Source organism: Anarhichas minor, unplaced genomic scaffold (assembly GCF_050575085.1).
Source record: "Anarhichas minor isolate MPS153535 unplaced genomic scaffold, ASM5057508v1 ptg000017l, whole genome shotgun sequence".
Classification (NCBI taxonomy): Eukaryota; Metazoa; Chordata; class Actinopteri; order Perciformes; family Anarhichadidae; genus Anarhichas; species Anarhichas minor.
The window spans coordinates 8,705,011-8,727,487 of NW_027466463.1; the positions used below are offsets into that span (position 1 = coordinate 8,705,011).

Below are 22,477 nucleotides of genomic sequence, written 5' to 3' on the forward strand. Positions count from 1 at the left end.
TATTTTATCCTGGTGGATGTTTTAATGACACATTAAGATAGCTGTTAGCTGGGGGGGGGCGGTGTTCCTTTGTTTTCGTAGTGATGCTCTGTGTTATTTTGGGTATAGCTTTGCAAAAAAATAATATATAATGGCAAAAATGTCTTGAGTGCTACTTTTTACTTGCAGTTAGTCATAGAAACTAGTTTTAGTCCCAACTGAGGTGAAACTAATTAGCCTGAAGTTACTAAACGTTCCTCGCTGCATGTTTCAACTTTAATGAGTCTCCACTTCATATGAAAGTCGCTCTCCAGTGAATATCTACATCATCGCAGCTTCCACACATTGTTGGCATTCTTTTCTTATTTATTACCCATTCTGTTATTTTAAGCACTAGTATGTTTATTCCATTGTAATGGGGTTGCAGTTCTTTTCTGTATACCGAGTAATGTTAATTCCACTTCAAACAGGCTTATGATCATATCTTCTTTTTTGTATGTCGTGTGTATATAAAGTAAGACATTCGTGTCGGCCTACCACTAGAGGGCGCTGACACTTGGACACAACCATGAGCGGAACCCTCGCAGAGCACCGACCTGCAGATGCTATCGTTGTCACATTTGTTTCTGCAGGAATTAATTTGAGATGTAAACACATGCAGCAGCTTTGAGTGAAGGGTGCGCTTCATTCGTGCCTCCGAAGAAAAGCAAAATCAGCAGCAGCAGCAGCAACGCGGCGACTTTAAGACAATCCGGGCATCTCTTCAAGTCCACGGATGACATCATTGATATTGTCAATGGTGTAAACTGAGAGAGGGTAGGGAGGGGGAGAGAGAGAGAGAGGGAGGAGAGAGGACCTCAGTGTCTGGTTTCGGCGTTTTTTCTCACCTCACCCCCCAAAAAAAAAAAAAATCGTGACAGTGAGAATCTTCCAGAGACGCGGGGCTCCGGTCGACTCGGATCAGCTTGTATATTTTTGTGTGTGTGTGTGTGTGTGTTTTTGAGGGAGTGGGGGATTCGGGTCACACATCTCCGAGGATATGAACCGTCCGAAGCGTCCGTGTTTCGCTGTCCAGGGTCCTGAGTGAGACGGAGCCAGCGGGGCGACCACGGAGCCTGACATAACCCGGTGAGGAGGAGGTGAGGGGGGGCGGTGTATGTTGGCTATTCAAGGTGTCTGGAGGCGTGTGTGTGCGCGTGTGTGTGTGTGCGCGTTTGGGGTTAGACAAATAAGAGTCCACATAGTCGTGTTTGGGCGGGGGGGGGGGTGCGCTTGTTCAGAGGTCCTACCTGTGTGTGGAGGGGTGCGGTTATGGGAATTATTCCCACATTTGCTGGTCAGTGCGGGATAAACGGTGTGTGTTTTGGGTGTTTTTCCCCCTTCCGTCTCCTGTGCTATCTGGGGCAACTGCATGAAGTATTGTCTCTGAAAAATATGCGTCGTCTCGCGTGTTTGTTTTTGTTGCAGTCCTTTGCAGCAGCAGCGGGTCTCCGTTCTGTAACACTGACAGTGGAGCTCTGAGGAGAGACCCGAGCGGAAGGGGTTTGGTAATGTGCAGCAGTGGCTCGCTTCCCCCTGCACAGTGTATGTGGACAGGAACGTGTACAGGTCTACAACGCAGCCAAGACCATAAAATAAAATAAAATAACTTAGTCAGCGTTAAGTGCATTGTCAAACTGCCTTGTAAAGCCTAACCTCAGTCATTTCCCACTTTTACGTCCCTGTTCCATGGCCGCTCAGACACACACAGGGCCTTGGATGAGGAAAAACATGACTCATTCGACAATTTGGAGAGTTTGTGCAAATCACTTGTACACAGGACCAGACTCCCCTTAGAGTGCTTTTGGGAAGATTGAGTAAGATGCTGATCCAGCCCCGCCCCCCCCAATCAGCTCTGAATAAATCATGTTATAGAACTCCACGCTTGGTTTTCCTCAGAGGACAGCAGTGCAGGCCCGTGCACTTTATAAACACTTTATTGGCCTGCATTGTCGTCCTCTGAGTCGACTCTAACTCAACAGAACGTGTCAGGCAGGAGCAGGGTGGCGACATGAGACCCTGAAGTCTTGAAAATGTTTTGCTTCCGCAGTGGCTTCAGTCACATAAAGTCACTTCATAACTGCAACTGTGGAGCAACATTTTCCTTTTACAGTTCCAGTAACTCAGGCTGCACTACGTGACTGCCGTGCCTCAGTAATTCGCACTTTTCATTCTTTCTCATCCTTGCCGTTGATTTTTTTCATTTTTTTCCCCCTCAAGATTCCAGTTTCATTTCCTTCCACCATGCAGCCGCCCCAGGGTTCATAGCTTTCAGTGTAAAGTCTGCAGTTTGCACCACTGTCCTTGTACTATATTGATCACCACTGATTGATGACAGCTCCGTGTGTGTTTACTCCCTCAGTGAGTTGAAAAGCTCAGAAGCCATGGAGTTGAGGGTGGGGAACAAGTACCGCCTTGGGAGGAAGATAGGGAGCGGATCCTTTGGAGATATTTACCTCGGTGAGAATTTGGACTGTTTGTGACCCGATATCGGTCCTTTATCTTCATTGTTGGAAAAGACACGATGTGTTGTAACTACATCTCCGGCATTTCTCCCACCAGGCTCTAACATTGCTACAGGAGAGGAAGTAGCCATCAAACTGGAATGTGTGAAAACCAAACATCCACAGCTCCACATCGAGAGCAAGTTTTACAAGATGATGCAGGGCGGAGGTAAGATGTGCTTAAGGCTTTTTAAAGCTTTACTAGGAGGCACTGAGTGAGAGGCAGTGAAGAGTTCAAGGGGAGCTAAGGGGTATTTAGAGGTGCTGAGGGAAATGATGATGGGAGTGTTGTTTAGGAGGCATTGCAGTGCATTTAGAGACCTTAAAGAGGGATTTCAGAACATTTAAGGGTGTTTGAGGTGCATTCAGGGACACTGAAAGGCGTCTTTGAGTGGAATTAAGGAGCATTGAAGTCAGTTCAGGGTTGTTGAGAGATATTAATGGCCATTCAGTAGTGTTGAGAATATACAGTATATATAGTATATGCGCTGTATATATATTGTATTGTAAATTGTTTTGTAAATGGGTGGATTATAACCATTGTCAACCCTGTTATTACGCACTGTTCTGCTTCCTAACCCTCTGATTCCCCCCCGCCTTCCTCCCCACAGTGGGAATCCCGTCTATTAAGTGGTGCGGAGCGGAAGGCGACTACAATGTTATGGTAATGGAGCTGCTGGGCCCCAGTCTGGAGGACCTGTTCAACTTCTGCTCCCGCAAGTTCAGTCTGAAGACGGTCCTGCTGCTGGCCGACCAGATGGTGAGACAGCCCGACCGACCCGCAGTCTGTAAAACCTAATAGTTCATCAGGGTTGATCCTCAGATCCAGAGCCCATCGTTTCCACACGGGCCCTCAGTAATAACTCATGACTAGAAGAGCTCGCTGTTAAAGTTCATGCATGTGCACCTTTGCTTGCACATAATGCACTGAAGTCAACCTCCGGCTGGGAAGTTACGCAGATTCCAATGAAAGGATGCTATTTTAAGACCGGAGCAAAATGGATCATTTGAGAATCGGCGAATAATTCTCTGACGCTTGTTTCCTGGCCCGAGACAAAGCTCATCCCCTCACTATCTCTGACCATTCAGCTCCTCCATAAAAGTCAATGGCAATCTAGGACGCGGCAGCCCCCGCAAGACGGCCTAATCCTCGTGGCAGGGGTCAAGCCTGTGCTGTCTTTTATGAGTCTCTTTAATCCCTCATATGTCATTCTTTAGTCTGCAACTGGCACAATTGTTCTTTCCTCCCATTTTCTCTTTGAAAACGTCGACCTCTTTTCCTAATCGCTCTTTCTGCTGTCGTCGTTATAACTTCTGTCCTCTCCTCTCCTCTCCTTTCCTTTCCTTTCCTCTCCTCTCCTTTCCTTTCCTTTCCTTTCCTCTCCTCTCCTTTCCTCTCCTTTCCTCTCCTCTCCTCTCCTGTCCTCTCCTCTCCTCTCCTGTCCTCTCCTCTCCTTTCCTTTCCTCTCCTTTCCTTTCCTTTCCTCTCCTCTCCTTTCCTCTCCTTTCCTTTCCTCTCCTCTCCTTTCCTCTCCTCTCCTCTCCTCTCCTGTCCTCTCCTCTCCTCTCCTTTCCTCTCCTTTCCTTTCCTCTCCTCTCCTCTCCTGTCCTCTCCTCTCCTCTCCTTTCCTCTCCTCTCCTCTCCTCTCCTCTCCAGGAGCAATAACTAAGGTTTTAACTGTCTCATAATACTGAATGGCCTCTATATATCTACAGAAAGGCTGACAGGGTTATTGATCAATACCAATGGCTCAACTATTATATATATAACTATTATTTCACTGGGCAATGAGACTTGTGGCCTTTAAAACTCACTTTCAGTTTTAGACCGAGCCCTCTTTAACTCTATCAATCCCTCGTCAAATTGATAACTGACAGGACCGTAGCCCACAATTGCACATACTGACCTACTGACCGAATACTACCCTTTTCTATAGCATACCACCTCATAGGCAGCCATTGACCTCCACTTCTTTTAACATGTTATGAGAATCACTTGCAGAGATGTGAAAGGTAATCCATTACTGTAAAGATGTCATTTCTTTCCATTTTTTGGGGTCAAACTGAAGCATTATTGTTTTTTTTGTCCACCCAGCCCGGTCCATTCTCGTGAACGCGTTATCACAGGAACACCTGGAAGGAATTTATTCAATTTTGGCACACATGTACCACTTGCACACAAGGTTGACGAAATATATTGATGAGAATTTGTTGGTCAAAGGTCACTGTAAACTCACAAAACACGTTTTCTGGCCATAACGCCAGAATTTATACGCTAAATATGACAATTTCATACGAATACCTAATAGGATAAAGTGATGACATTTTGGACAGACATGGATGTAAATTGCAACAGGACTGGTTGGCAGAGGCATACGATAGAGTTCTAGTTTAAATATGTCTCTTGTGAGTCCTCCAACTTTATGAAAGGCCAGTGTTAAATTGCTGCAGTACCCCTTTAAGGCAAAGAAACGTCGATTGTGATTGATTTTGTTGCTCAAGCCAGGTTCAAGTCTCTGTAAATCCATCTTCCATCCATATTCCCCACCTCTCCGTTCCAGATCAGCAGGATTGAATACATCCACTCCAAGAACTTCATCCACAGAGACGTGAAGCCTGACAACTTCCTGATGGGGCTCGGCAAGAAGGGCAACCTGGTCTACATCATCGACTTCGGCCTGGCCAAGAAATACCGGGACGCCCGAACGCACCAGCACATCCCCTACCGTGAGAACAAGAACCTCACCGGCACCGCCCGCTACGCCTCCATCAACACCCACCTGGGCATTGGTAAGGCAGCACACAGGCAGCGCTCGGCCTACATATCTGGAGTTTATGTTTGCTCTGCTAACGCCGCTTTGGAGTGTCAGCTGAATATGTTGCGATCTGCATGTTTGTTGGTCAGAACTGGATTCTCCAAACTGCCGCCTCCTTCCGTGTCTTTTCCTCTCCTTCTTCCTTATATCTTCCACTTCTCTTTTTGTCTCCTCCTGTCCTTTTTCTTCTTCTCACTCTCCCCTCTCCGCTCCTCTCTTTCTCTCTGTTCTGTCTTCTCCTCCACAGAGCAGTCGAGGCGAGACGACCTGGAGTCTCTGGGCTACGTTCTCATGTACTTCAACCTGGGCTCTCTGCCCTGGCAGGGCCTCAAGGCTGCCACCAAGAGGCAGAAGTACGAACGCATCAGCGAGAAGAAGATGTCCACGCCCATCGAGGTGCTCTGCAAGGGATACCCATGTGAGTAAAGACAAACAGAAACCGGAGAAAAGGCCAATTTAAAGAGGACCATTGCAATCATTCGGTCTCGTCGAATCAAACTCCATATATGTGCACACATGCTCGGTCGGTTAGGCTGATTCCGATTGCGCTCTTGTGCTTCCCAGCTGAGTTCTCCACTTACCTGAACATGTGTCGCTCCCTGCGGTTCGACGACAAGCCGGACTACTCCTACCTGAGGCAGCTCTTCAGGAACCTTTTCCACAGACAGGGCTTCTCCTACGACTACGTCTTTGACTGGAACATGCTGAAGTTTGTGAGTGGCTCGTCCAGAACTCAAACCCGTCCCGCTCTGGGACAGTTGCAGTTAGCAGAGCACTGTCAGCGTGGCGCTTTCGTCCAACTAGCTCAAGCTTGGAGGTTCAAAAGCCTTTTCCATTTTGGTCCTCTTCGGCACACATTCACATCCGCGCTGTTCCTCTGTGTTTCAGGGGGCCGGCAGGACCGCAGAGGATGGAGATAGGGAGAGGAGGGAGGGAAAAGAGGGCGAGGAGCGAGCAGGAGGAGGCCAAAGAGGAGCCGGAGGTCGCGCTCTGCCGCCTGCTCCGAACCCTTCAGCGGCCAACAGAGTCAGGAACGAGGCGGATGCTGCTCCCTCGAACCCGGCCACGCGCGTGGTCCAGCAGTCAGGTCAGGGTGACGCCCACGGTTTCGGAGATGCAACTGTAACAGAGACTGACGGCCCTCAGTTCAAACGTTTGTCTTTGTTTGCAGGGAACCGCTCCCCTCAGGCGGGGAGAGCCGAGCGGGCCGAGCGAGAGAGGAAGGTGGCCATGAGGCTTCATCGCGGGGCCCCCGCCAACGTCTCCTCCTCCGACCTCACCGCACGCCTCGACCAATCGCGCATCGCCGCATCACAGGTGGGAAGACTGTGGCATCAGTTGCTTCACAGAGTGCACAGAAGGATTTTCTTATCTTGAACTGCATGTTGACTTTGCTGGATTCTCTGTTATTCTTGCCACTCATGTTGATGCAAATTCATAATGCATGATGCCAAATTGCAAATAGTGGAGCTAGGGAAATAACCAAACATAATCTACTCATAATTACCACCACTAATATATTGATGTGAAGAGTTGTCGTTGCTGTGCAGTTTAAGTCTGACGTGAAACAAACAGAGTAGACTAATCCGCCGAGTCAGGTTTGTGTCCCAAAACTCTCTCCATTGCTCTTTCGTTTATCAGGGATCGTGTTAGCATCCTGCAGTAATGCCAGTCATTCTAAATATCCGGACTGTCTTTCCATCACCACTCAAATAATCCCACGTGCACTAGTAATCTGGTGGAGCTGTTCCAAATTCAAACAAATACAACCTCAATGACACTGCACAGTCTGCGGTTTCATGAATTAACTGTGACGCAGACAAAATAAGGACGTTTGCGTATATTTCTATGATCTTGATTAATCTTGCCGGTCTCACACATTTTGTCGATTTTTGTGCTTCTGCTCCTCTGTGGGTCTACTTTGTGAGAGGAAAACTCCAGGGACACTTTAACAGATCACAAATATCCATATTCTGACCAAAGATCTCAACTTAAATCAAGAACTAAGAAAGCCAAAATGATTTGGGCATGAAAGAGCTCAGATCTTAATCACAGTGTATTCTTCAGCTTTCTGTCTTTTCCATTTGATCTGCTTCAAGCTTCTCATCTTTCCCTCCACACTCAGGTCAGTGTGCCGTTTGAACATCTGGCAAAGTGAGTTACTCCTGGCTGACCTGCAGGTCAGTGGCAGGTATGGACAAGTCTTTCTCTCTCACTCACACACACACACACACACACACACAAACAGCATGCTTGAACAGCTATCCATGTCTTTTGTCCTTGATGACCCCTGACCCCCTTACCCTTAATATACATTAAGAAATAAATAGTTGATACTGTGCTGAAATAGTTTTTCAACTGCAGTGATTCTGATAAAGAAATACCGATTATTAAGCAAATAAATAATCAAATAGAGAGATGAGGCGTTGCGTTTAATAAATCAAGTAAAAGGAGAAAAGGAGGAAGAATCAACGTGACATTTTTTAATGAATCGTTTTTTATTTCCTTGTAGAATGAATGTTGCTGGCCAATATTGGTATTGCAGTCTAATAGGATGCACGCATGTATGACAGGATACAATGATGAAATAATGACATTTTGGACAGACATGGATGTAAACTGAAACATCTGTATGTATATAAATACATACTCATTAGGGCCTCTAATGTGCTGATGAAAATAGTCCCCGACAAATGCACTATTTCCTCCTGCTCGAGTGATGTTTGCTAAAAACAACAAGCAGCAGTATGTATCTGTGAGCTGGTTTTAAAGATTCATTTCTTCAGGAGGAACTAATGGGCTTTGGGCTGAGTGCCACAGAATGTACCGAGAGGCAGAATAATGCATCGCTTGTATCGTTTCATGGGATTTGTTGACACACAAAAGTAAATACAGAATATTTTCAGTCATGTCCTTTCGTTAACCCACAAAAGTGATATTTCTCTTCCTTGTTTTCTTTCTTTGTTGTTCAGCAGCTGCAGGGTATCAAATACCCCTTACTTTTCAAATGGATGAATGAAAACATGAGTGACTGGAGGAAGACAAGAGGAGCAGGAGGAGGCGTGGCAGGCCCTTATTAAAGGAGGAGGGGGGTGGGGGGGATGGAGGCCATACGTGTGTCTGTCAGTATGCTGTGTGAACAGTGGTGACCAGGAGGAGCCGAGGGAACATTGAAACGATAGAAACCGGCGGGACAAACAAACTCTGGGCTGGAACTGGTTGATACTGCTTTATCGGGATGTGGCTGGAAGGAGGGATGTGGGCCAAACAACACACAGGTCCCGCCCCTTCTTTGCTAATATTCACCTGCACATCGACTCAGAGGCTCAACTTGCAACAGAAAAAAAAAAACGTGCACAAAATGGACTAAATTTCACAAATTCTGTGGTTTACACCTGTGATAAAAAAAAAAAAACATCAACTATTAACCTGCTACGAGCTACATCCGCTGCTTATGGTGTTCTTGATTCTGAATAAATATGTACACAACTATGGCGACACAAACAACACACAACAACAGACGAGACAGGAGGATGCTTGGGAACGGATCAAAGGGAGGATCAGAGGCGGGGGAATACATGTGAGAGTGTCTGCGTTGGGTTTGTGGACGGGGAAGCGAGGCTGCTTTATGTCAATAAGTGTCGCTGTCCGTCCGCGTGTTGCCGTCTTAAGTGTTCGTTTTGCCTTTTAGATTTGCTTTTAGAGAGCCTTGAGGGATGGAGGGGGGGGGAAGGTGACTGTTGGATGAGTTACCCATGAATCCTAACAGAAGGCCGGTCCCCAATTTAAACCTCCTTTCCTTTCGGCACACTTGTCGCTGACTTGCCGATATGAGAGCCTGACGAGGGGAACATGTGCTACACTGAGAGGAAGACTGCTGTGAGTTGTGGACATAATGAAAGGGAGAGCCGCGAGGATTGTACGATATGATAACGCCTTAGTCCAGCTTGTAACTCCGGGTATGAAAAGACTTGAGAAAGTTAGACGATCTTGGTGGTGAACAAGTCTGGTGTTGTATTTTTGTTCATTACTTTAGCTTTTTTTCCCCCTCTGTTTTATAATACATGTAAAATGTGTAGATACCTTTTGCCAGATTGTGACAGATAGTTTAACGAGTGGGGGCTGGAGAGAAGAGTACTGTTTACTTCCTGACAGCCCTGGGGGGGGGGGGGGGGGGGGACATTTGTACCACTGACCTTTAGAGTCCGCCAGAAGTGTGTGTTTTGGTTTCCACTGAGGCGGGCAATGACAGAAAGGTTTCTTGTTCATATTTCAAGGAGTGTTTTGACCCAGACCTGTCAGGATGGACTGATGCCACTGATGCTCATGAGCTGTCTGATGTCCTGTACATTTCTTTACCCATGCTTCAACTTTACTACTATGATATTTGTGTATATTTTCTGAATCAATAAAAATATACACAGCTTATACAGACTTCTAATATTATGTTTCAACTGATTGCAAAATATCTGACCATTCACATTTATTATTTGATGCTATATAAACATATATAATATATGTTTTATTTCTTTTTAAATGTATATATACTGTACATTTTGTGAATGGCACCTACTCCTTAACCCCTTGACATTTTAATATTTCAACTTAACTTGTTTATGTATTGAAATGACACATTTTATATATATATATATATATATATATAAATATCCTTATCAACTTGATTTTCTTTTTTAAGAATTTATTTTTAATATTCTTAATCCTACTATGGAGGTCTGGGGATCACATGCCATAGAGCATCACTCACATGGACATCCCCAAACGTGATTTAATTATTTATTTTTTGTTTATTAGTTATGTGTTTATGTATTTGCTGCAGTGTTGAGCACACGACAATTCACCAAATGTGCCTTTATGCTGTTATTTTGTTGTTGTAAATTCTTCTACGCTTATTTTATGGTGTAGTTCATTTGTATAGCACCTTTCAACAACAAGGTAATTCTAAGTGCTGTACATAAGACAGAAATGTATTAAGAAAATGACACAAGGCAATATAAAAAGACACACACAAATATCATTTTGAAAAGCAAATAGATGAAGGGAGTGCTCAAATAGAATAAGACAAATTAGACAGTATACAAATTACAGTGCAAGATATGAATAAATAGTCCCAAGTTTAATTTAAGAGGCAGATGTGTGGTGCATAAAAACTGAATGCGTCACCCTGGGGACAGACAGCAGAAGACATGTCCCAGACAATCTGAGAGTCGATAGTCAGGATTTTAGAAAAGTTGTAATTGGGACCAACCCACCTCAGAAATGTCTGTCTAACTACCAACAAAGTCCATTAAAATGTTCTTACTATTTTAAAAGAAAAATCTAAAAAAGTTAAGTTCGGTTAATTAATGTAAATGGTAATTAGGCCTATATGTTCTGCAAATTGTACTACCCGAAAACTCAGTATATCAACCTCGACTATTTTATTTTATTTTAAAAGTGTTTTTTGTGAGTGCTCCAACTTTATGAAAGTACAATAAAATGATCAAAGCCCCAAATCGTCCTCAAAAGTAGGCATTGAACGTTCTTGGAAAATGAAAAACCTACCTAAAAAGGACAATCAACATACACAATTATTATTATGGTGAGTGTTTGTTGCCCACGCACTCTGACGACACAGTTAGGACAGGAAGTAATAAACAAATAACTCATCTTTGTACATCACCCACATTCACGACGCCGCTGTGCTGAACGGGCTGGACCGAGAATAGACCCGCGCATGCTCAGTGTTCGGTGAACAAACTCCGCCCTGTTCCGGGTTAATAATGGTTACTGGTGTGTGATTGGCTGAACAGGCTCGTCCTCGCGCTGTGGGCGGAGCTTATCTGACCTGGAGTTAATCCGACAGGGATTGGTTTGAAATCAACGGAGTGGAGAGAAAAGGGCAGCCGAGAGGAATGACGGAGTCCACTGTTTTAACTTCAGAAACACGGACACTAGACAACGTTAATGCACAGAGGAGAACAAACAGGATATTATAGAGGTTGTTTAACATGACTCTCTAACTTTAGAGGTGAGTTTTTTTGGGGGGGGAGACGCAGAGGCTGACGGGGCAGTCCGTCGAGGGCTCAACATGGATGTTCGGGGAGCAACGGTGCGGCTCTGAGGAGGAATTAAGGCTGTTTTCAGGGTAGTCTGCTCGTGGCTTCAACTGACGGAGCTCAGGAGAATTTCAAAGCAGTAGCCTGTTTGCAAGGTGAGCCTCTAAAACAGGTTGGAAATGCCTTTCCTTAACTTAACAATTTTTGTTACCCGACTAATAAAGTGTCTCTTTTTCCAATTTCCAGGTTTAAAAACATATCCAGTCTGTGCATTGTTGAGGCTATTAACAGTTAGCTGAGGTAAGGCATTTCAAACTTTGCTATTTGTGGTTAACTTGTCTGAATGTGAGCTTCATTTCCATACTATTAATTCACAGCAGTGCAATCAATCACTGTTATTGAAGTAAGGTTAAAACGGATGGAAAGTTTCTGCTGAATAAAGCCCAGTGGTGGTTGTTGTTGTTGCTTCAGCCAGTATGATAATCCAGTCTGGCTGTCACCCATACCATTACTAGCTTTGAATTATCTCCCATCATCACCCCTTTCCATCTGTTGCGTTGCTTTATTCCTGACCCCCTGCCGCTCTGATATAGTGTGTGTGTGTGTGTGCGTGTGTGTGTGTGTGTGTGTGTGTGTGTGTGTGTGTGACTGACCTTTTTATTGCCTTTCACATGAAACACACAAATGTCCCCGTGCTTCAGCGAAGAATCATTTTACTGTCACTGGCATTGTGTGTGTGTGTGTGTGGCTGCTGATGCCTTCACTTCTCCTTGTTGACCTGTAGATGTGCTGATGCCTGGCAAACCAACACAAATGACCTGCTGTCTCACTCACACACACACACACACACACACACACACACACACACACACACACACACAAACAGCGAACCCGTAGCTCCTCTCAACCTCGCATATAAAAGTGTGAAAGCAGCCTAACTGGTTTATCAAACCACCAAATTCAATAACTTGCTTTTTTGATGCATTTAGTGTTGTAAAGAAATAGTGTGTGTGTGTGTGTGTGGAATGGCATGATGTGAGCCTGTCATTGTCTGTGCTGTTTGTTTAGAGGGCTGTGTGACCTGTGGTTGCCATGCTTCTCTAGCAGACGAGGCCTGATAGGTCAGAGTGATGGAAACCCTCTTTCTCATTCAGTGACTATTTATGTCCTCTCTTTTATTTGTTTTCTTTATTGGTATCTTGAAATGATGTGTGTGTGTGTGTGTATTTGCGTCAGGGTCTCCCTCTAGCTCAGTCCTGTATGTCAGCCGTGTGTCGGTACACGAACACACATTACCCTGAGAGCATTACTGCGTCACCTTGGAGACCGTGACGAGTGGCTGCTTACATAACGTGTCTTCCGGCCACTTAAAGTCCAGTCATCTTCTGGAGCTGCAGCGTTTGTGTGGCGTCTTTTGCCCATCCCCACCTGAATTTGGTCAACCTGTAGGCTGTTGTTCCAATCACTAGTCAGATATGTGAATATCAGAGGTGGGATTTACAGGTTTTTGAAGCTGTTACGAAACATTTTTAGGTCAATTATGTTGTTTGAGTCAGTTTTTTTTGTTATTACCGAGGGTAACGGGCCTCATCCAGGTTTTCCTCCAGTGTTTGATCATCATATACGGAGGAACCAGTGAATCCTCAAAATACCAGAATGCCTTGCAGCTAAATGACATGTTGCTTTCTGTGCTATAGAGCTCACACGCTCCACCTTAAACCACTGCTGACTCGTTGATGTTTAGCCATGTTATCTGGCAGTGGTCAAATGGCATTCTGGGAGTTTTCTTTCCAGAAAGTCCGACACATATACCATTGTACAACATGCCACACACACATGCTCGAGCCGTGATACAATGTTGACCTGTAGTGTATCTGTGTTTGTCCTCTTATCTGTCTCCCCATCTCAGATTACACATGGCACTGATAACAGAGCGTGTGATCTATGTTCCAGGTTGATGATTACTCGTGGACATGGATGTTCATACATGAGGAATTGTCTCACAGCGTAGTCACTGTTTGAAAAAGAGTTTCAGGAGGTTTCCATATGTACTCGCAGACGCCTCATCTGTGTTCTGTGTCCCTTCCAGATGTTGAATGTGTGGAGACGGGACGTGCCGCTCTCAGAGAGGCTGGGGGAGGACTCTGTCCTGGCTGCAGCACCCGCCCCCCCGCCAACGGCAGCCCCGACGGGCCCCAACATGTCGTGGCTGCCAGAAGCCCCGTTGCTGAGCACGGACCAGCCGATCTTCCTCATGACTCCCGCGGCGCAGGCCGTGTCCGGCTTCTTCGTCTGGACCGCACTCATCCTCACCTGTCACCAGGTAACTGCTTCCAAACAGCAGAAGGAGCGGGGGGGGGGGGTAAATCATCATCCTTAAACTGTTTGAATTAAACAGCTGGAGATACAGATGTTGTGATTTGACTGAGCAGATTGGCTTTTCCTGAGAAGATGCTCATAAAGGTGTGTGTGTGTGTGTGTGTGTGTGTGTGTGTGTGTGTGTGTGTGTGTGTGTGTGTGTGTGTGTGTGTGTGTGTGTGTGTGTGTGTGTGTGTGTGTGTGTGTGTGTGTGTGTGTGTGTGTGTGTGTGTGTGTGTGTGTGTGTGTGTGTGTGTGTGTGTGTAATGATGTGATCCTGCAAACACACACGCATCTGCTCAGGCCCAGAGAAGGGCAGGGGTTGCTTGGCAACATCCCTCAGCAGGTGTTTGTGATACAGAGCGTGAATGCACACACACACACACACACGAAGGTGAAACTTGATCCAGGTGGATGAATAGCTGAATAGACTCTGTGTTTTTCTCATTGACACATTCCTGAGCGGTGATGTATTGATTAAAGGTCAGTCTGTTAAAGATGGACATAACACACATCTGAATGTTCTCAAGAATCTGTGTCCTCATAATGACGTTTCTTATTTTAGTTTCCAAGTCCTTTTTGTAAAGCTCTGTTCAAGCCTACCTTGTAGACTTGCTGTGTTATCTCCCTACACGCGTGTTTAAGCCCTTTGATTCAGGCTTACGAGTCCACACGCCACAGTAAGAACGGGGAAGCAGCTTTTCACACTTATGCCACAAAGGTGTAGAATATCTTCCTTCTAATCCAGCCTGCAGAGCACCTTGAACTGAGTTTCACTCCGACGTAGTGCGGGTGTTTTACTGTCCGTGTTTTAAAGCGTCTCTCCCGTCTCTCCCAGATCTACATGCACCTACGTTTCTACAGCTCGCCGAGGGAGCAGCGCCACATCGTGCGGATCCTCTTCATCGTCCCCATCTACGCCTTCGACTCCTGGCTCAGCCTCCTCTTCTTCACCAACGACCAGTACTACGTGTACTTTGACACCGTCCGGGACTGCTATGAGGGTAAGAGCGAGCGTTTGTCTTCACCCTGTGGCGCTCAGTCTGTCTCTTAATGAAACCAATTCAGCAGCAGCGAGGGCGACTTTTCCACTTGATTTGTTGGAAACACATTGTGATCAAATCTGTCTGTTCGTCCGTAACAGTTTATTCCACCCACTCGGTTAATGTTTATGTTGCAAAATGCCCTCTCACTCTTATTAGATGTTTGCCTATGTTATTAAATATGTGCACAATATGACCGACGGCATTTTTCATTTCATCTGGACTTTAATGATTGAAATATGATTCAAAAGTGTCATACATACATTCATATGTATTTGGATAGAAGCTCTTATTCATTCCCAAGTTGTTTTTAGTTGATAAATTGGACGTTTGGTTTTGATATTACTTGTAGTTGAGTTAGTGCGATCTAGTGAAACTGGGATGCAAACATGGATCAATGGCTTACTGTTCAAGGTGTAATATGGTCTGGGTTTATTTGTGTCGGGTCAGTGAAGTTGATGGTGAGCCGGCAGCTTTGCTGAGCAGATGGATGACGCAAAAACAAAACAAAATGCCGTCCGGTGCTCTGAATCTCTGAGGACTGTTAAACGTTTGAATCGGCAGAAAGGCAGCTCGCCGGCCTCCGCTCCTCATTCCCCAGGGTCAGCTGTGACGCTCGCTGGGAGTGACACGGGCGTCACTTCCTGTATCCGCGCATTGATGACGTCGCATGCATTTGAATGTGACGGGGGAGGAGCTCTACGTGCGGTTCTGCTTTTGGCAGGAAGCGGCGTCAGTGTTGTGGTCGTGGTCGTTGTGTCGCTCTCTCGTACAGAAGGCTCTCCTCTCTTTACCTTCCCTCCTCTTTACTCTCAACCAAATCCTTTTCAGCACCTTTCCAACTTTCCCTCCTATCCTTGTCCCGCTCCTCCTCCTCCTCCTCTCTTTCTTTCCGTTTGTCTCCCCCTTCCCACAATGCATCTGAGCCCCCCCCGCCCACATCTTTTCCTGAGCGAAGAAGGGCCCGACCTGTTGCGTGGCAACCGCTGCTCGCAAATCTTCCTCATCAACCAGAACGGCCGCATCCCATAATGACTTTGTCTCAACCAAACTGGCTGCAAAGTTCAGATTCTCATTGAACGAAAGGCCTACTGTATCACCGTGGCAACTAGCCCGGCCCACGGGGGTCCTTGGAGAGAAGTGAAGGAGCACAATGGTGAACAGCTGAGACACGGAGACCTACGCAGGTCTACCAGCTCTCCTCCGTCAGCTCTTATCACTTCAGTCTGACGTAAGACAGTAGACCACAGATGTGTGTGTGTGTGTGTGTGTGTTTGTGTGGGTGGAGCAGAGTGAGAGCAGAGAGTCAAGAGTGAGGAAAAGGAAAATATTACAACTCATCGGATCACTGAGGTAAAAAGAATCAGTGCCAGCAGTACAGCTGCTTTGAGATCAGTATTGTGACACAACACGTACAAACATCCTCCTGAACCTCACACACACACACACACACACACACACCATGGCACACGCCCAAGATATATCGCATTCTCATTCCCAGTAAAGCGATACACACCACACCCCTACCCCTGCTCGCCGTATCTTCCCCTCACATGCACAGTCATGAGACTAGAGAGTGTGTTAACAGGATTAGCCCGGCTGTGTTTTTATGGTCATCATCGCCCTCTCACTGGAGCAGAGAGATAATCCACCGGGCACAAGAGACGGTCAGGTGGAGATCAGTCACACAGGGAGGTGTGTCGTACTGTCCTGCTGAAATAGTATAAATCTAACATTTTACGTCCGTACCGAGTGTTTTCAGCTACAATCGGCAGTCTTTCAGAACTTTACATATAAACGATGATTCTGCAATGTGTTTGTCTGCGGATGTCTAAATAGGTGGGGCAGGAAGTGATGTGTGGGTGCGTGGGGGTCGGCTGACTGAAGGATTCTCTCTGATGTACGTGGTAGTTTGTGGTTTTACAGTTAAAGCAGTTTTCTCACTGTTGCTGTTTGCAGTTGCTGTTGGGCAAAGTCTTTCAAGGGCTGTTAAATCTGTTTTCACACAGGCTACGTGAAGTAAACATGTATTTATAGTAATCATTTTTATGACAATTTGAAGATTATATCTTAAAGCAGATATACAGTGAACAGGCTCCAGTCCTGGAGGAAGACATTTTGACGTGTCACAGTAGATAAAAAGCCAAATACTGCCCTCTGAAACATCAAGCTGGCTTGTGAAGGACTACCATCACTATTAACACATCAAGATAACATCAACTAACCCTTTCTCTCCTTGTTTGTCCCCAGCTTTTGTGATTTACAACTTCCTGAGTCTGTGCTATGAATACCTGGGAGGAGAGAGCGCCATCATGGCCGAGATCAGAGGGAAACCCATCGAGTGAGTCTCGCATATCCTCTGCTGAAGAATCCGATTCTGAACGGCTGTTAAAGCCAGCATGAAACATGTAGGCCCTCCCAGCATGGCTCCGTGAGCAGGAGAACTCCGCATCCTCATTCATTCCGTCATAACTGAGGAATTTATTGCCTTAATTGGCTAAATGTTCCCACAAATATCAGAGACATCAAGTATGAACCAGGTGTGTTTGGTCCCATCAGGTCCAGCTGCATGTACGGCACCTGCTGTCTGAGGGGAAAGGCCTACTCCATCGGCTTCCTGCGCTTCTGTAAGCAGGCCACGCTGCAGTTCTGCGTGGTCAAACCGCTCATGGCCGCCGTCACCGTCATCCTGCAGGCCTACGGCAAATACAAGGATGGAGACTTCAAGTAAGTGCTGCTAAACAGGCAGGGAGGGATGAAGTCCATCAGCTCTGGACTGGCTTTTGGGTTCATATTGCTTCTGATTGGTGGTAATGAGAAAGTACAAGTAGAAACAAAACCAGTAACTTGTGGATTACTGCTTTTCATTTTTAGATTAATTGAATGACTCAGACTGATCATCACCTCGTCCATTAATCGTACCAGTTTGGGGCGTTAATCTCTAATGACAGATTTAGGCTTTTAGCATGAACACCACCTCTAACATCGTTCTCTCTCTGACCTCTTCTCTCTCGACAGCGTTGCGGGCGGCTACCTGTACGTGACCATCGTCTACAACGTCTCCGTTAGCTTGTCTCTGTACGCCCTCTTCCTCTTTTACTTCTCCACCAAAGAGCTGCTCAGCCCGTACAGCCCCATGCTCAAGTTCCTCATGGTCAAGTCCGTCATCTTCCTCTCCTTCTGGCAGGGTAGGGGTAACCTCACAAGACGCAGCATGCTTTTTAAAAATGCTTTTTTTTTTTTAAATCCTCACTAAGTACCTTCTTATCATTTGTGGTCAGGCATGTTGCTGGCCATCCTGGAGAAGTGTGGGGCCATCCCCCAGATCAACTCGGTGGAGGTGTCTGTGGGCGAGGGGACGGTCGCCGCCGGCTATCAGAACTTCATCATTTGCATTGAGATGTTTTTCGCAGCGCTGGCTCTGCGCCACGCTTTCACATACAAAGTCTACATGGACAAGACTCTCGATTCACAAGGTGAGGAGGGGAAGAGGGACCCTTACAGTGTGACTTCCAACACCACAACAGAGTTCACTGTTACTAAAGGAAACATCTAAATATTCTTAAATAGCCTTTTGTCTCCGTTTCATCTCCATCTGTTCCAATGCGTTTTCTTTTTCTACTTCATCTCCCTTCTTTTGATCACACCTTGATTTTACTTCGTCCTCTTTATTCTTTTCTTTTCCGTTCTTTTTTTTACACTTTTTTCTTTCCTGTTTCTACACATCCATCTTTGTGTCTCTTTTCTTCTCTGCTGTGCACAAAGGACCCGTTCCTACATACGGAGAGTTTGGTAGGTTGAACACTGACGATGTTTACCCCCCCCCCCTTCCTTTTTGTTCATGCTGCTACTGTTTTTAGATAGTCCTGTCCTTCCGAGTTACTTTCTATTCAGTTCTTTTTTTGATTGTGATTTGGTTCTGTTGCTGTCTTTTCGTTTTGTATCTTACTTCTTCTTCCTATTCCTAAACTGATCATCTTTTACTTTCCCCTTTCTATCCTGTGTCTTCCCTCCCCATCACTGTGTTCCTTTTCCCCTCTCCTCTCTCTAAATCACTTCCACTGTTCTCTTACAATTCCTCCCTTTTTCCCCCTAATTTTTCTTTCACCCATGTTGTCCTTCTGTCCCTCTGTTTAACACCCTCTAAATCACCGACGCCCCGTTCTTCTGTCTTTTCCTCTCCCACCCTTCTCCTCTTCCACTAAATCACTTTTCGTCTCACTCTCCTCTGACTCTATTCTCTATTCTTCACCTCTCCCCCCTCCCCGTTTGATTTGCTCCCACATCTTTGCTTAAATCTCCATAAATCCCCCCCCCCCCATTATGTTTTCCCCACTTTTATTTCTTTCCCTCCTTTCCTCCCTCTTCTTCCCGTTCTCTCCTCTAAATCACCCCTACATCCTTTTGTTTCCTCTCCCCACTGTCCTTCCTCTACCCCTCTCCTCTTATTTAAACCTCCTTTACTCTCTTTCTTTCTCCCGACCTCTAACTCTCTGGTGTCGTCCGCCTCCCTCAGGCCGCTGTGCCCCCATGAAGAGCATCTCCAGCAGCCTGAAGGAGACCATGAACCCGGGCGACATGGTGCAGGACGCCATCCACAACTTCTCCCCGGCCTACCAGCAGTACACCCAGCAGTCCACACTGGAGCAGGGGGCGCCGCCGCCCGTCTCCCGCGCACACAGCGCCGTCGGCGGCCACGGGGACACGGAGAAGACCCTCCTGCTGAGCTCCGACGACGAATTCTAGAGCAGAACCAAATGTTTTTATGGCAGATGGTACTTAACCCTTCCCGTGCAGCCGGCCGTCTCGGACATGTGAGTGATGAGAAAGGTGTGTGTTTGACATTTTTCTGTTTCTGAGACTGATCGCGGATGCGAGGACCTTCCTGCATAAACATTCATGTAGCCACATTTCTAGAGCGTCTTGGTGGAAACACTTTAAGCCGATTTTGGTGTTAACCCAAACCTTTTTCATTTCCTGGCCAACTATTTTAAGTTTGGAAAGTTTGAGTCACACTCTTACACACTGAGTCATACTTGACTTTAGGAATGAAAGTTTTCTGGCTCGGATGATTTCACATTTCAGCTCAGTCTTGTAGCAATGTAGTCGTCCTCATGGATTTTAATTTTTTTTATTTTTCTGGACCTGTATTGCATTTTGAAGGCCCTGTTGTTTTCACATTGTCATCGGCTGTTTATCAAGCCATCAACATCCTTAAAGTTCAAGAAGAATATTTACTCAGCGTATGGAAGTAGAAAATATCATTAAAGTTTTAGTTTTATGAACTTTAAACTTGATATTAATTTGCAACAATTTAACAAATTAGTTGATTTGCAAATGCATTAATGTGCTTCAAACAGAAGCTGTTGTAAGTATCGTAGCAGTCTTGTGGTTCAGTCATTAAACAATATAACGGGGAACATATGTCTAGATAAAGTGTAAGAGAGCTGGCGGTACCCTGGTGCATTGTGGGATTTTAAGGGACATCCTTCACTGCATTGCGGGGATGGATTTAAAGGGAAACGTAGTCAAAAACATGAGTTTATGTCAGTTGTATGGATGAACGTGGTGATTGATATTAGTGGGAGCAGATTATAGATCATACATTACGTCTGCTGCAGGACTGAAGGATTACAGTACACTGGTGTGATTTCAGTGGCTGGGATTAAAGCCGGTGCCTGTTCACTCAGGGAGAGGACCGCTGCAGACCACAATGTAGGTTAACTGGATTGAGGGATAAACACGAGAGGAATATAGGTTAAAAATAACTTGAGATGCTTGTTCTCTGTAGAGGAGCGCTGTCATAGGAATTAAACCTTTTTTCATATACGTACATGATTCCAAATATTTAAATCAAACTGAAATTAAAATGTTCTCACTTTAGTGTGAAAGGGATTAATAGAGCTATTGTGCATCATTTTCTGTTATTCAAAAGATAACTAATTTTTGGACATATTTGAGCAGACGACCAGGAACCAATCGGATTACCAGCAGTGACATCATCAATCGCTACCCAAACTTTAAAATCCATGCCCCCTGGAGATCTCAACATTTTTCCTTTGATAACTAGATGATTGATCAAATAAGTACTCGTGTTAAAATACACACACAAAAAACACACGCATGTTTATTTCTTAGCAAAAATGTATTTCTGTTTGACTCATTCTGACTGTTTTTTGAGTAGTTTAATATCAAGATGATGTCTTTTCAAATATCTACCCATTTCACCACCGAGTGTTCCTGATTGGCTCCAAATACTTAAGCCAGACTAACATCCATCCAGATCGAGGGAGTTTTCTGCAGTGTAGTGACCGCTGTGTCAGTCAGGTTTCAGTGTTGTACGTGTTTTGCTTGTAAGGACTTAAGTTTTTAGCTTAAAATATATTTTCTGCACATTTTACAGTTCTTATCCTGAGTTATGGTCAATTTGAAAGAAAAGAAAACTGAATATTAGCACAGTAATATGGGAAGATATATACTATGTTTACCACATTTTCATCTTATGTATTTACAATATAATCAATATTCTCTGTTAACAAAATACCATTTGTTTGACTTGGATGCTCTTCTGCTCTTCCAGTCTTTTCTTGTAACTTTTAACTTCCCCGCAGGCAGAGCTGGTTATTTTTTATTTTCTTCTTACACAAAATTGAAGTCCTCGAGTCCTCTGAATGAGTCACACGGAGCGTGCCGCCGTGTTTACTGTACCCACTGTCACCGCTCTGCTGTAGCTCGGCATGAACACCAGGGGGCCGCGTGGAAAAGACGCGGACGCTCTTATCTGCGAGCAGACAGCCAGTTATCTCACACGTTAAGCTTGACGTGCATGTAACTGCTTTGTCTGAGCACCAGTCTGTCACTTCTTTTAATCCTCTCTCCAGAGGAGAGAAGCCAGCCTCAGACGGTGGTCATGGGTCTTTTTTCGTTTTAAATTGTTCTGCTTCTGCCTGACATCATATTGGAATAGGACAGAAGCCACATCTGTGCACAGGAGCAGCGTGCTATTTTTAGACGGTGCTTAGTGTTGTCTGGATAATTAGGCTGCTACATTTTGACATGGATACACTGACTGAGCGTCATCCAGCTTCAGATGATCCGGTGTTTCTTTTACAAACTAATATGGACACTTGGACACACTTTGAATGCCATAATTCATCCTCTTTCTCTGCTTGTTAAGATGTCCTGATGTTTATGAATCTAGCTGAAGAAATGCTGCAGATTAATGTTGTAAATAGTTTTAAGTGCCGTCTTCAGGAGGGACAGTGTGTTGAAATAGTCATACATGCTCTGCAGATGGAGCTAGAAGAAAAAAATACCTAGTTTTGTATTTTCACTACGTCTTTTTTTATTATTTTGATGACTTTTGGTTTCTAGTTGTTTGTATACGATGAAGCTGCTCATGACTGTTATTTCATGTCTAATGGAGAAGATATAATAAAAGATATTTAGTCTGGTATGTAAGATAACCGCTTGTTTGTTTTTTGTGGCCTCAGTAGGTAAACTGTTTAAAGATCCTCCTACACGGATATACAAATAACTTGTCTGAAAGTATTCTTCCATTAAAACAAGTTAAATACTAATAACTGGTTAACATTTCTTAAAATTGCATCTACTTCTTCTCCCTCATTGGGAAAATCCAGAATGATTTTGTTTAGATTATTAGTTTCAAAAGTTGAACCACT

The 22,477-nt window shown here is 45.1% G+C and overlaps 2 protein-coding genes across 5 annotated transcripts; both read left to right on the top strand.

Annotated features, from left to right (window-relative positions):
* Window positions 1-566: 566 nt before the first annotated feature.
* Window positions 567-9,766, top strand: csnk1e (casein kinase 1, epsilon). Of its 3 annotated transcripts, none has more exons than XM_076093291.1 (11): window positions 567-1,118; window positions 2,381-2,478; window positions 2,581-2,691; window positions 3,134-3,282; window positions 5,084-5,312; window positions 5,586-5,756; window positions 5,903-6,051; window positions 6,227-6,425; window positions 6,510-6,655; window positions 7,464-7,529; window positions 8,311-9,766. In XM_076093291.1, exons 2-10 carry the CDS (start codon window positions 2,403-2,405, stop codon window positions 7,494-7,496), a joined length of 1,263 nt encoding a protein of 420 aa, XP_075949406.1. In that variant the 5' UTR covers window positions 567-1,118; window positions 2,381-2,402; the 3' UTR covers window positions 7,497-7,529; window positions 8,311-9,766. The 3 variants fall into 3 exon arrangements, with proteins under 3 accessions (XP_075949406.1, XP_075949407.1, XP_075949405.1); XM_076093292.1 differs by having other exon boundaries at window positions 567-1,107; window positions 8,314-9,766; XM_076093290.1 differs by having other exon boundaries at window positions 569-1,107.
* A 1,437-nt stretch (window positions 9,767-11,203) lies between these two features.
* tmem184ba (transmembrane protein 184ba) lies at window positions 11,204-22,261 on the top strand. Of its 2 annotated transcripts, XM_076093288.1 has the most exons (10): window positions 11,204-11,549; window positions 11,641-11,694; window positions 13,484-13,717; window positions 14,591-14,756; window positions 17,046-17,136; window positions 17,355-17,522; window positions 17,814-17,983; window positions 18,077-18,271; window positions 18,561-18,587; window positions 19,312-22,261. In XM_076093288.1, exons 3-10 carry the CDS (start codon window positions 13,484-13,486, stop codon window positions 19,539-19,541), a joined length of 1,281 nt encoding a protein of 426 aa, XP_075949403.1. In that variant the 5' UTR covers window positions 11,204-11,549; window positions 11,641-11,694; the 3' UTR covers window positions 19,542-22,261. The 2 variants fall into 2 exon arrangements, with proteins under 2 accessions (XP_075949403.1, XP_075949404.1); XM_076093289.1 differs by lacking the exon at window positions 18,561-18,587 and having other exon boundaries at window positions 11,205-11,549.
* Window positions 22,262-22,477: the final 216 nt, after the last annotated feature.